Genomic DNA, 13483 nt, shown 5'->3' with positions numbered 1-13483 from the left:
TTCCAGTCGTTTAGGTGGAACCTGGTTTTTTCAGCATTTTACCTAAGGTGATGGCGCATGTCCTTGCCCCTCAGTCTTGGGGTGCCCCTTCTGCATCTGATGGTTTGCTTTGCACAATTTTTGTATACACCGTTTCCAGGTCAGAGGCTGTGAACATGGTGAAGGCTTAGGTAGGTGTTTTCTGGTTGTCTTCCGGAAAGCTGTGTACCTTGCACAGCAACTTGGAGAGGACTGGTCGGGTGGTGTCCCTCCAGAGTGGCCATTAGAAAGAGTGCCTCTCTCTGTGACTTCAGTCTGCATTTGTTGGATGACCAGTGGCGACGGACTGTTTTTGGCTGTGTGCCTTTGGGAGAGCCCAGAAGCAGAGGGTGGGAGGAGAAGCTGCATCCCTCCATTCGTTCCCTTCCGTCCTTGTTCACCTGTTCAGTCAGTTTTTTGGAGAATACGTGGGCGCCTGGCATGGTGATAGGCAATAAGGAACGACAGGGCTGCTGACCTTGGGAGGCAGGAGCGGCTCATCTTGCCGAGGGGGAGCCTGCAGCCCAGTTGCCTGGGTTGACTTCCTCACCCAGCCACTTGGGTGCTGTGACCCTTGGGCGGGTTAACTGACTTCTCTGGGCCTCATTTTCTCCTCCTAAAAAATGGTGATAACAAAAGTCCCCCCTCGCTGGGCATTTTGAGCTGATGTGGGTAGAACACTGGGCAGACCACTGCACTCTAAGTCTGACAGCGCTCAGCTTGTGTGGATTGCTATGTCATTTGTGTCATTTAGTTTTTTTTATGAACGCTGTGTGTTGGGTACTGATGGCAGCCTTTTTCTTCCGAGGAAGAGGGGAGGATCAGAGAAGAGGAGCAGCTTTTCCCAGTTACTGAGCTAGTAAAGGGTGGAATCCGAAGTCAGACGGAGGAGCTTCCCGGCGGTGCACTGAGTCAGGAAGTTGCTCTAGAGATGTGTGCTGTCTTCACCGGGAACGGGTGGTAAAGGAGCTGTTGGGTCTTGGGATTGCCGTCACTGGATAGTGACAGGGCTAGGGACCATGTTTCTAGAGAGGATAGCAGGGCAGCATGGTGCGTGGGGGCCCGAGTGGCCGGAAGGGCTTGGAGAGCAGAGCTGGTACCTGGTGAGCTCGGCCGTGTGGGCTGAGGCCAGGTTGCCCTTGGCCTTGCCGGGCTGCACCAGGCCTTTAGGTTCTGTTGGTAGTTTCTCAGGTTGGCACGGCTGGCATGTGGGGGCAGGGAAGCCTTTGTTGAGGGAGCTGTCCTGCACGTCCTAGGTTCCAGCAGGGCCGCCCGGTGCATGTCTGCAGACCTGGCCAAGTGTTCCCCGAGCCGGGGGCCCAGTGCAGGGAGGTCTCTGGACGGGGGCTCTGGGTGCTGTGTGGGGACGTTGCCCTGGGAAGCCAGTGTGTCACTGGTCCAGAGTGCGAGAGTGGGGCCACATGGCTCTCTCTCCAAGGTGTTCCCTCTGCGGCCAAAATCAGTGAAATCTCAAGCTGACGGGGTGTGTGAGCCTGCAGTCCCAGCTCCTCAGGAGGGAGGAGTGTGCCCAGGGTTCAGGGCCGGTTGGGCAATACAGCGAGGACCCTACGGTAGACTAAATCAGCCGGCCAGCCAACCAACCCGACCACCAAACAGAAAAGCCCCTGGACATCCAGATAAAAGCACAAACAGTTTAAAAATAAACAAAACAAAACAAAAAACCCATCAAGCATCTGTGAAGGCCTCCTAGATGCGAGGCTCCCGGTTGATGTCTTCTAATGTATTTTTGTTTTACAGATGAATGAAATTGAAGTATGTCCAGAATGTTATCTAGCTGCTTGCCAAAAACGAGATAACTGGTTTTGTGAGCCTTGTGTAAGTTGGATTTACTTTCCTTATTTCGTTTTCTGAACTCTACCTTTGATGGCTGAGCCTTCTCCAGGGGGATTAGGAGGTGAACCTTTGGATGAAGTTTTAATGTGCTTTTACTGATAAAATAACCCAGGTAGGAGAGGAATAATCCTCCTGGGCTGAATGTTCACGTGCTAGAACCAGTTAATCCGGGAAAACTGCAGAACGCAGAGTTGAAGGGAATTCGGCAGGAATGTGGGATGCGGGCGGTGGGGGGGGTGGGTGTGGGATGCGGGTCACAGGGAGCGTGAAATAATGTGAGATTCACATGAATATCCACGAGTGTGTCATTTATAACTCGTCTTGGGCCTGTTTCAGGAGGTTTACAAATACTCTCCTGGAATAATGTTAGAGACTCTTCAGTCCATCGTGGTTTTTTGTTTGTTTGTTTGTTTTTCTAATCAGCAAGTTCAACTTTTCATTGAACATGTGCCAAGAGCTTTAGTCAAAAAGACCAAAGCCTGTGCCATCTTTGGACTTCTCACCATCTTTGGACTCCTGGGTTTCTTTGTTCCCACTTTCTTCTCTCAGTTGGGGTGGAGGGATGGAGAGTTGGGACTTCCTGCTGACCCGGTCACCTGCAGCTGCAGCGCCTCCACCAGCCTCAATTTGCAAATGCGGCTCCTGGTGTGGACATTGGCCAGGGGCCTCTGCAGACAATCCAGGCCAAAAAGTTCAACATTCACACCAACTGCTTCACTGAGGGCATCGATCTTATTTTATGTGACAGTCACCTTGTCCTCATGAAGGACGAGGGCAGAGTAGATGCCAGCTCAGGGACAGAGGTCATGGCATGGGATGCCAGGTAAAGTCAGGTCTTCACCCCAGTGTGGCCTTATCTTCCTTGGAAGGACAGAGTACCCTGGTGGCAGCCATGGAAAGACCAAATCATGGTTCTTGCAGGACACCTTGGTTTTTTGCCATGGATCTGAGTTTCCAAGCTGGTGTTTATTTTTTTGTCTGTGGTGCTAGGGGTCAAAGCCACGGCCTTGTGCCCGCCCACTAGTATTTCGCAGAGAGAAGTGTGGGGGGGAGGGAGGCAGGAGGGGCATGACTGGGCAAGTGAGGCCAGGAATCCAAGTGTGCCTTACGTCCTTCAGGCCTTTGGAAATAAACACCTGGCTAGCCGAGGCCTTGGGGAGCCGCCTAAAGAACAAAGGCAGCCTCTGCCGGCCTTCTGTGCCCGCACAGGGTGTGTTCTAGCTCACACTGGGCTTTGGGGCTCTGTGTTGCGCAGGGAGGTGACCGGTGCCTTGCTCATGGCTGTCCAGGTGACGGCGAGTCAGGACCGCAGCCTAGTTTTGTTGGCATTCGATTCTCACCCCCCCCCCCCCCCATTTAAGCCCCTTCCCAGTTCTGTCAGGTAGTGTGGCCACACCTCCTAGGGAGTACCACCTGGGCAGGCCCTGCTTGGAACTTCCTGCCATCCGTGGTCCCCGCTCCCTGTTGCCTCACCCCCCAGCTGTGAAGTGTGTCTCGCTGCCCAAATGGGTACAAACTCTGATTTTGTTTTTCTTCTAGAGCAATCCACATCCTTTGGTCTGGGCAAAACTGAAGGGGTTTCCATTTTGGCCTGCAAAAGCCCTGAGGGATAAAGATGGGCAGGTCGATGCCCGTTTCTTTGGACAACACGACAGGTGGGAGTTAAAAACAGGCTTTGAACATGTAGCTTCACCCGAACCTTTGATACTGTCATTGGATAAGAAAAGAGGTGGAGGGTATGGCTATTATTTTTATTCTTATTACCATTTTTTTAAAAGCACATTCTTCCTTTTATTGGTAGCTGGTGTGACTGTTATTTTGTTTATTGTCATGATAACAACCATTGATCTCGTAGTTGAAAATATTTTCCTGTGCTGTGTTATACCGATAATGTGTGGGCTTCCGTTTTTTTCCAGGTATGTTAGAAAATAATCTTACTTGAGTGGTTTTGTTGATCTAACTGGCGCTGGAATGAGTTCCAGGGCTATTTTAAGTGCTGCCGTTCTTTTTATTTTTTATTTTTCCCGTAGTAAATTAAATCTCTGTGCAAATTGCTTTTCAAAATAATGCTTTCAGGGATCAGATGTATTTTCCCAGATTGCCAGTAAATGAATCTCTTATCATCATGCTGGGTAGTCCCCTCCTGTTCCCTTTTCTCCGTAGCTAACGTGGGAAATTACCAGGGGCTGCTGTTTTGACAGGTGTGAGCCTCCCCTCCCAGCCTCTGCCCTCCCTGTTTCCTCCACACACTGTGAAGTGAATTATTTCAGCTAATAGTGGTTCCCTTGAGGGCAGAGCCCCTGTGCGCTTGAGAACAACAGGTAGACAGAGATGAGCTGGGGTCCTCTCCTGGCAAGTGATGTGAGCAGGTTAAATGAGGCACGCTCTGAACCGCCCCCTCCCCAGCAGTATGGAGAGTGTGTAAATACATAGGGGAGCCTGTTTAAATACGAGGAGCGCAAGTTAGAGCCCACACAGAAAATGCAGTTTATATTTTTAAATATTGCTCTCTTTGTAAAATTTTGCTTGAGGTCTTGCAGATCAAAGAACAGTGTGAATTCCAAAGTAATCCACTTCCTTATTAGGAATCCCAACAGTGCTTTGTCAGGAGACCAGATGGAAATTCGTTGATAGGGGACTGGGTTTGCTAGGAAGTATCATATTTGGATTTTAACGGCTCTTGTTGGAAATCTTCCTGAAATTCTTTTATGAAACCTTCATTCAAAGAAGTACGCATTGGGTGCCTGCGCAGGCTGGTGCTGGGTGCTAGGTGCTGGGGAGGCAGGTGTGAGCAGGCAGGCAGACTTCCTGGCTGGGAAGATGGGTTGCACCCAGATGGTCAGGTGGGCTTGCCATCTAGATCAGGAGGTAGTGGTGGGCCTGGTGCAAAGCTTTGGGCAGAGTGGGCATCCAGAGCAGCTGCTCAGGCAGGGAAGGGTCTGCATGGTGTGTGATTATAACAGGGTGCTGGGACATGGGTCGCACGGGAAGGCACGAGTTGGTTTTTGTATTTGAAGAGCTGGAAGAATCCACAGCAGGCTGTTTAGCCCACAACTTTATTAGACATGGTGAATGCGAGCTGTCTTGGTGACTTAGGGTTCTTATTTTATAGCGCGAGAGCGGTACCGGAATGTGGGTACTGGGGGCAGAGTGCTTGCTTCATGCACTAAGTACTCCAGGACCTGAGTCAGTAATCCAGCTCCCTCTTCTGGGACCATCCCGCAGAGACCTCTTGGTCCTTACCTGCCGGTCAGCCACTAAAAGTGTCTTAGGTTGCAGGAAGGAGAAGCGTGGGCTTTGCTACCTTATGGACAGAGGCTGTTTCCGCAAAGCTTGCAGGTTCAGTCTGTGCTCCTAGATGGGTGCTGTCATGGAGCTGTTCAGTTAGTCTGTGAGTTTCCTAACCCCTCTTTGCACCTCCAGCATCTTCTACCCCCGCAGAGCGACTCTGTTGCCCTGTTGGTTTAATTTGGTGGGAGGAGCCTGAGGAGGGGGTTTGGTAAGGACAGCCTACAGTGCTGCAGTGGCAGAGCTTTGGAGTCCAGGGCAGGGTCTGCCGGGAGGTGCTCCTCAGAGGGGTCCCTGCTCCTGGGAAGGTTCCTGCCTCCCAGAGGATCAGGCACCGTGGGCAGGCTCCTGGACGCCTGCTGGGGTGAGACCCCAAAGCATGGCTTCTGGAGGTGCATCGGAGGCCAACCCACCGTCCCCTGCCCAGGGAGCTCATGCGGGGGTGGTGGAGCCGAGCAGGAGCCTGCCTGTGTCCAGGTGAACTAGGTCAGGATGGCCGAGTGGCGTGCAGGCTGCCGTCAGGCTGGTCAGTGCTGCAGTGGGCCTGGGCCTCTTGCTCGAATCCAGGCATGTTCTCGAGTCTCGTGCATGCCTTTTGTGTTTTAGAAGAATTTGCTCATTTTTTTTTTTTTTTTTTTAAATTTTTAATTTTAGTTTTTTACCATAGACCCACACAAGCAAAACTTAAGTTAAAAATTTAGGACCCGAGTTGGGAGTGGTGTCACACACCTGCCACACCAGCTACCTGGGGCTGAAGCTGGAGTCTGTCTTGAACCCAGGAGTTCCAGGTCAGCCTGGTAACGTATCAGGATCTGTCTAAAAAAGAAAACAAGATGACAACAAAAAATTAGGAACTATTTTATTAAACACTTGCAGAATTTTTTTAAGCTGACAATTGAGTACTGCCTGGGCACTAGGCACTCTTTTGTTTTCTTTTTCTTTTGTTTTAGGAGTGTTTTATTTTATTTTTTTTGTTACCAGGGATTGAACTCAGGGATATTTGACCACTGAACCACATCCCCAGCCCTATTTTTTAATTTATTTAGAGACAGGGTCTTGCTGAGTTGCTTAGTGCCTTACTAAATTGCTGAGGCAGCTTTGAACTCAGGATCCTCTGGCCTCAGCCTCCCGAGCCACTGGAATTTCAGGCCTGCACCACCACGCCCTGTGTATGTTTTTATTTTGTTTCTTTGGAATCAGGGATTGAACTCAGGGGCACTTGACCACAGAGCCACATCCCCCACCTGTTTTATATTTTTATTTTAGAGACAGGGTTTCACTGAGTTGCTGAGTTCCTTGCTAAGTTGCTGAGGCTGGCTTTGAACTCCTGCCTCGGCCTCCTGACTTGCTGGGATTATAGGCATGTGCCACTGCGCCCTGTATATGTTTTTGTTTTTGAAAGTCGCTGTTATCTGTTCTGCTGATAAGAACACTGAGGCCCAGAGAGGTTAGTTCCTTGCTGGGGGTGACTCAGCTGGAACCAGGAGAGTGTGGCTCTAGCACTCCAGCTCTTTGGGTGCTGCTGCGGGACCTCTCGTGACATGTCCACTCCCAGAGACTTTATAGGTAAAGCAAATCTAATTTCCCTTAAAATATTTTCTTGGCTTGCGTTGAGGGAAATAAACATTTTCCCAAGGCCCCGTTGAAGGCACCTGAGAACTCGGGAGAGAGTTGTGTACTTGAAGTCAGGTAAAAGTCTGGGGAGAACCAGGTTCACAAGATGTGGCTGCAGGCTCATGAGCCCCTGCTGACGCCTGGCCCTGGTTCAGGTCCACTCCTTTTGACTCCCACGTGGAGACCCTCCTCAGATCCATCCTGTCCCGCCCCTTCCCTGCCCCTGGATGAAGACAGGCCTCTTAGCCCTTCCTCCTTCATGAAGGGGACGAGTCTTCAGGTCTCAGTAGAAAGGAGACTGTTAAGACATAGGGGATGCTGGTCATTTCTGGCCCTCCGAGGACAGCTGGGTGTTTTCGGGTTCTTCACTTTGGTTTCTGTCATGGTCCAGTGTTGCCAAAGCCGGGAGTTGCACTCGGCCACCCTGAGTGCCAAATTCTGCCCCCAGTGACGAACCTGATTTCTGCTTCAAGTACAGGAATCTGGTGTTGCCTGTTGACGAGGCCGGAGGTGCAGTGCTGGAAGCCTGGGCTTTCTGCTTCTTTTTACATGTATTTTATATTTGTTTTATTTAGTTTTCTGTGGTGCTGAGGACGGAACCCAGTGCCTCACACATGCGAGGCGAGCCCTCCACCACTGATCCCAGCCCAGCCCCGGTTCCTGCTCCTTCTCACAGCATGGGAAGCTGGGTGCTGCTGGGTCCAGGTTGTGCTCTCTGTGCTCCGGACGGCAGGGAGCCGGTTCCTCTTTCTCCTTTGGAGCAGGTGCAGGCGTCCCCTGCCCGGCACCCAGTTGGTTTATACCTGGCTTGAAACCCAAAAGGATTCCTTAGAGAAGCACGTTCCCACCAGTCAGCAGCTGCAGACCGTGTGGGCCTTGGTCATCAAGAGTGTTGCCAGCCATGTTCTGGATGTCCCCGTGCTGGCTCCGCCATCACCCACAGTGGCTGTGTGTCCAGGCCCCCTCCTGCAGCTGCTTCTGGAAAAGCAGCCCCTGTTGTATTTCTGCTCTCAGGGGTCTGTGCAGAGCGTGCTGGGATGTGGGCGTGGATGCGGGAAGATGGGACTGGCCGGGAGCCGGAGGTGGGTGATTGCAGACCTGAAGGCTTAGAGGGCTGCTTCGCAGTGATTTTCCCTGCAAAGTATATCACATTCACAAACGCACACCTCCTTCTAGGGATGTGGGTTTCCAAAGTTGCCTTCTCGTCCCTTTTAGAAGAACAGAGAGGGGGGCTGGGGCTTGGTGGTGGAGCACTTTCCTAGCACGTGTGAAGTCCTGGGTTTGATCCTTAGCTCTGCATATAAAAAATAAATAAATAAACAAATAAATAAATAATTAAGTTAAAGGTACTATGTTCATCTACAACTAAAATACTTAAAAAAAAAAAAAGGCTAGCATTGAGAACAGAAAGCTGTTTGTGTCTGTGTGCAGTTGAGGGAGATCTGGGGAATACCCTTTTTGGAGGTGTATTGGAGTATGCAGTAACTCTCTCTCTCTCTCTCTAAATTCTCTACCAGCTGAAAACCAGAGGGGATTTATTGTTTTTTTAATGGATTAAAATGACTAAGACTGTCGAGCCTTTTAATATCTTTGCTAAGTTTTGCTGTTCATGTTCTGTCCTTGGGGCAGAACATGCCTGTTAAGTGGATCATTAATTAAACATTGAAACCAAGTCATTTATTTAAAAAGAGAATAAGTATTTAAGAATCTTGGCAATCATGCTAGGCTAATTTGGTTTGTATTCAGGAAAGAAAGAAAAAAAAAAACAGTCTTGCAAATTACTAAACTCGACTTGAACTCTTTTTCTCTTTTGCCCTCCCAGGGCCTGGGTTCCAATAAATAATTGCTACCTCATGTCTAAAGAAATTCCCTTTTCTGTGAAAAAGACTAAAAGCATCTTCAACAGCGCCATGCAAGAGATGGAGGTGTACGTGGAGAACATCCGCAGGAAGTTCGGGGTCTTTAATTATTCTCCATTCAGGACACCGTACACGCCCAACAGCCAGTACCAGATGCTGCTCGATCCCACCAACCCCAGCGCAGGCACCGCCAAGATAGATAAGCAGGAAAAGGTCAAGCTCAACTTCGACATGACGGCGTCGCCCAAGATCCTGATGAGCAAGCCCATGCTGAGCGGGGGCACAGGCCGCAGGATCTCCTTGTCGGACATGCCACGCTCCCCCATGAGCACCAACTCCTCTGTGCACACGGGCTCCGACGTGGAGCAGGACCCTGAGAAGAAGACCACCTCCAGCCACTTCAGTGCCAGCGAGGAGTCCATGGACTTCCTTGATAAGAGCACAGGTCAGCCCCCGGTGGGACAGGGGACCGGAGGCTGCGGGGTGTGGAGGGCTTCCGCTGCTGCTCTTGGGCCCCAGCACCTGAACCTGTGGCAATCAGTGGGCGCTGCGGGGAGTTTTGCTTCCCTGGAGCGAGTTTGCAGTGAGTGATTAGATGCAGTCCTTGCCCTTTGGGGCCTAAAACTGAGACTAGTGTTTGCAAAAGACTGATGAGCATTTGTCCCCAGAGCTGGGTGGAGATGGCCGGAAATCCTTTAGAGTTCACTTCTGACGTCACTGCCTCTTGGACGCATCACAGCAAACTCCCCTTAACCCTGTGCTGCCCCAGGGACTTTAATTAGTTTATTTTTCAGTACATTCGCCTTCAGTATGCACATGTTACAGAGACAAGTCAGGTAAACAGTCATCGCGGGGCTGGGGTGTGGCTCAGTGGTAGAGCGCTTACCTAGCACATGGGCTGGAGCCTCAGCACCACTTTAAAAAAAGTGGAATAAAGTCAAAAAGAAAACGAAGCAGTCATTGCGGGTCTCCCTCAGTTGTTCTGCTCCTTCAGGGTCGCCTGTCTCATGGTGGCATTGCTTGTTAGGGACATTCTGACGTTCAGAGAAGAGCATATGAGGCTGGTCTCCCGTCACCATTCATCAGCGATGTGGCTTGGGCAAGGTGCTTAAGGTCACTATGCCTCAGTTTCCCCTCTGTAACGTGAGGGTTTCAGTGGCGTTCCTCGGGGGTTCCTGTAAGGGTAAGATGAGTCAGGGGGCCAGTGCTGGCTGCTGTTCCTCCGGGTGCTTCCTGAGCAGATGCCCTTGCGGGTCAGACCCATGCAAACGGGAATGCTGGCTGAAAGGGAGAAAAGTAATGGTGACTTGAAGATTTCTTCCTTCCCGGTCAGAATTCCATCAGGTGTGAAGCATTTATGAATTTCGTTGCTGTCATGAGGAAGTAGTTCTGCTACTTTTCTTGAATTGTGGTCTTCGCATTGTTGGTTGTTCTGCCTTGAGACGTGGACACAGAGGACTTTCTGTGCAGCTGGCCATTGAGAACGGTGGAGACAGGGACACCCAGGCCGTGTGGCCCATCTTGGGGACTTCACCCATGGCTGCCACGCACGAGTGTGGCCCCTCTCGGGGACTTCACCCATGGCTGCCATGCACGACTGTGGCCCATCTCGGGGACTTCACCCATGGCTGCCACGCACGAGTGTGGCCCCTCTCGGGGACTTCACCCATGGCTGCCATGCACGACTGTGGCCCATCTCGGGGACTTCACCCATGGCTGCCACGCACGAGTGTGCCCATCTCGGGGACTTCACCCATGGCTGCCATGCACGACTGTGGCCCATCTCGGGGACTTCACCCATGGCTGCCATGCACGACTGTGGCCCATCTCGGGGACTTCACCCATGGCTGCCACGCACGAGTGTGCCCATCTCGGGGGACTTCACCCATGGCTGCCACGCATGAGTGTGGCCCATCTCAGGGGACTTCACCCATGGCTGCCATGGTTCTGTAGAACCATGAGGCTGTTCTGTAGAGTGAGTGGCACACGTGTGCAGTTGGTGCACAGCTTTGGACGGCGTGCCTGTTAGTTTTCATAGAGCATGTGCTTTGGACAAGGTGACATTTCAGCTTTGGCGGCCACTGTGCCGGCCCCTGTCGCCTGAGCTGTCAGCGTGGTGCCTCTGTCACACCTGGTTCCGTTTTTAGGTATTGGATCTGCAACTCAGCTTTGTGCCCCGCTAAGTGAAATGTGTAAGCTCCTGTGTTTAAATTGCTTGTTCTCTTGATGAAGTGACGTTAACTGATACTAACATAAGGGGCTGTAGTGAGATAAAACCTGTTGGTGTGTAAAGCACCGCTAGTTCTCCTGGACCCCATTTCAGGGGGATACAGTTTGCCCCATTAGGACGCGTCTAATATGGTCAGTTTAGCCTCTGTTCCTTTGGGAGCTGCGGAGGGGAGGGATAAATGGCATTGGACTTTGTGACAGAACTCCTTGTCGTTTGGGTTTTTTAGGTGAGAACGTAGTAGATTCCCTGTAGACTTCTGGCAGTTGAGCCTAGGAAGCCTACAGGGAATCTACAAATTGCCCCTGTGTCTGTAAGGAGTCAAATAGTAAATATTTTAGGTTTTAAAGATGTTTTTTGCAGCTGTAGACAATAGGTGGCCGAGTTCTAATAAAACTTGGTTGGTGGACATTGAAATGCAAATTTCATGTCAGTCACCTGCTTTATTTGAACGGTTGATTCCTTCTTCCCTCCCAGACTCTTACAAATGTCAAATACTCCTAGTTTGCAGGCCATGCAGGAACAGGTGGCATGCCAGATTTAGCCCGGGTGCCCACTTTGCCAGCCGCCACCACAGGTGGCAGGTTAGGGGAACGTCTGGGCCCAGCGCATCCCTGTTTCTGGGGCGCTAATGGCCCTGCAGAGCGCAGAGGAGGCACCGAGCTCCGTCTGCTGCAGCCTGCTGCCCTCTGCTGGCACTGGGGCAGCAGCATTTCTTGCAGGGAGCCGGGGAGAGCTATTCATGGCCCCCAAGCCAGGGCAGATGCAGCGGGGACAAAGCTGCGGCTGATCCCAAATCCCCCTTTAAAGAAAAGACACGTCCTGCCATAGGATAGGAAAACCTCGTAGGTAGTTGATAGCAGCGAAGAGTGTGCGGGCTGCCGCATGCAGACTCCAAGCAGCGCAAGTTACTCTATAGCGTTTCTGAGAGAGTTTGGAGATCTGCCTTTCGTTGGCGGGATTAGAGGCGCGGCTCTGGGCCAGAATTGATGCCTTCACGTTCAGCTGTTTTGGGGTCGGCACCCCGGGGCCTGGCGCTCGCCCCCTCCGGGCTAATGGCCTTCGGTGTTATAGCTCCACTGCGGTTCCCGTTAGGGAGCAGGGGAAGTGTGTCTGTGCTCTCCATTTTATTACGACAGCGATACTTTTTTATTGTAAAAGAATTGTTAACTACAAAAACTAAAGTCATTAATGATCCCATCTCCCATAGTCAGCCCTCCCATGTTATTTCTGGGCCATTTTGGGGGTAGGTTTATATGTCACACTGTTAAACAGAAAACAGAAGATAGATCCCCAAGCACCAGGCTGGCCCGGAGGTGCGTGAGGTCAGATGCGGTGAGGAAAGCAGCAGGACACAGCAGTCCTGACCTGCACACGTGCACTGGGCGCACATGGTTCGCTCTTCCACACGGGGCTCAGTCTTCTGATAACGGGATGCATGCTAACATTTCTGTTCTTTTGCATTTTATTATAAAGGCGCTGCTTATAGCTCTCTAACGGGTTTTGGTCAGCACCTTTCAAAATGCTGAGCAAGTGGTACTGGGACCTTGTCTCAGACGCTGGTTCTGGCTAAGTGGGCTAAGCAGGCTTCGTACTGCCAGATTGGTGATATTTCAAGAGAGCCCTCAAATATTTTTTTCAATTGCAGACAACCCCAGTTTTTATACAGTGCCTCCAATTTTCTAAAAAAAAAAAAAATCCTCTATCCTGAATCAATTGTGTTTGTGAACTGCTTTAGTTCACGGATCCCTTGTTGGCAATGTCTGGTGTAGATGGTGTAGGATTTTTTTGTTTTAATTTTGAGCCTCATCTTCATTATTGAGATGGGGTCTGGCTGAGTTTCCCAGGCTGGCCTTGAACTCCTGAATGCAAGGGATCCTCCTGCCTCAGCCTCCCACGTGGTTGTGACTACAGGTGCATGCCACCATACCTGGCCTCTTCACCCTCTGGGTCTGTTTGCATGTTAGTAAATAACCCTTCAGAACAGCATTTGACCAACACCTCTTGGCCCACCCTGGACCCACCCGGTGATGGTCCGCCGTGCAGCTCACCGTCTGTACGGGAAGCACCTGGGCTTGTGTGAGGGGCAGCCCTCTGAACGTAGAGGTGGTTTTCAAGTTTATAAGTCAGGTGCATTTAGCATGAATCATTAAGTCCTCCACCCACACCCCGCCTGCCCGAGTGCGGGGTGCATGGGAGAAGGAAGGGGCACGTTTTTCTAATTTAATTCTAAGACTCCTATGTTTCATGTAGTCAGAATTGTGCTTAGCAGCTCAGGCCAGGGCTTTGTAAATGTAGATAATAAATGATGTGTTTTAGCCCACACTCGTGAATTGTACATCAAAGTGCAAAATCTGATTAAATCATTTGTGACTTCAAAGGCAATTGGTTCTTCCTTTGGGCAAGATTTATGGCTTTCTAAAAGGATCAGCGTCCGTTTCAAAGTTTAATTGAAATGAACATTTCCAAATGTCCTTTTGCTTTCGCAAATGTCTAGAATGATTTAAAGAAGCGTTTCTCAATCCAGGCACTCTTGACATTTGAGCTGGACAAGTCTGGGTTGTGAGGCCTGTCCTGTGTACTGCAGTCCTGCAGTGACCCTGACCCCTTCCCATGAGATTCC

The 13483-nt window shown here is 50.8% G+C and overlaps 1 protein-coding gene across 21 annotated transcripts in view; it reads left to right on the top strand.

The window, feature by feature from the left end:
• The window catches only part of ZMYND8 (zinc finger MYND-type containing 8), a 105638-nt gene that overhangs the window by 50718 nt on the left and 41437 nt on the right, over positions 1-13483 (top strand). For all 21 annotated transcript variants that reach the window (XM_079127924.1, XM_079127925.1, XM_079127921.1 and 18 more), the window contains 3 exons: positions 1777-1854; positions 3412-3527; positions 8597-9078. In XM_079127924.1, coding sequence (XP_078984050.1) covers positions 1777-1854; positions 3412-3527; positions 8597-9078 — 676 coding nt within the window. The remainder of the gene's footprint in view (positions 1-1776; positions 1855-3411; positions 3528-8596; positions 9079-13483) is intronic.

The sequence above is a fragment of the Sciurus vulgaris genome (assembly GCF_902686455.1).
Source record: "Sciurus vulgaris genome assembly, chromosome: 2".
NCBI classification, from domain to species: Eukaryota; Metazoa; Chordata; class Mammalia; order Rodentia; family Sciuridae; genus Sciurus; species Sciurus vulgaris.
This window is presented reverse-complemented; position numbering and strand designations above follow the sequence as displayed.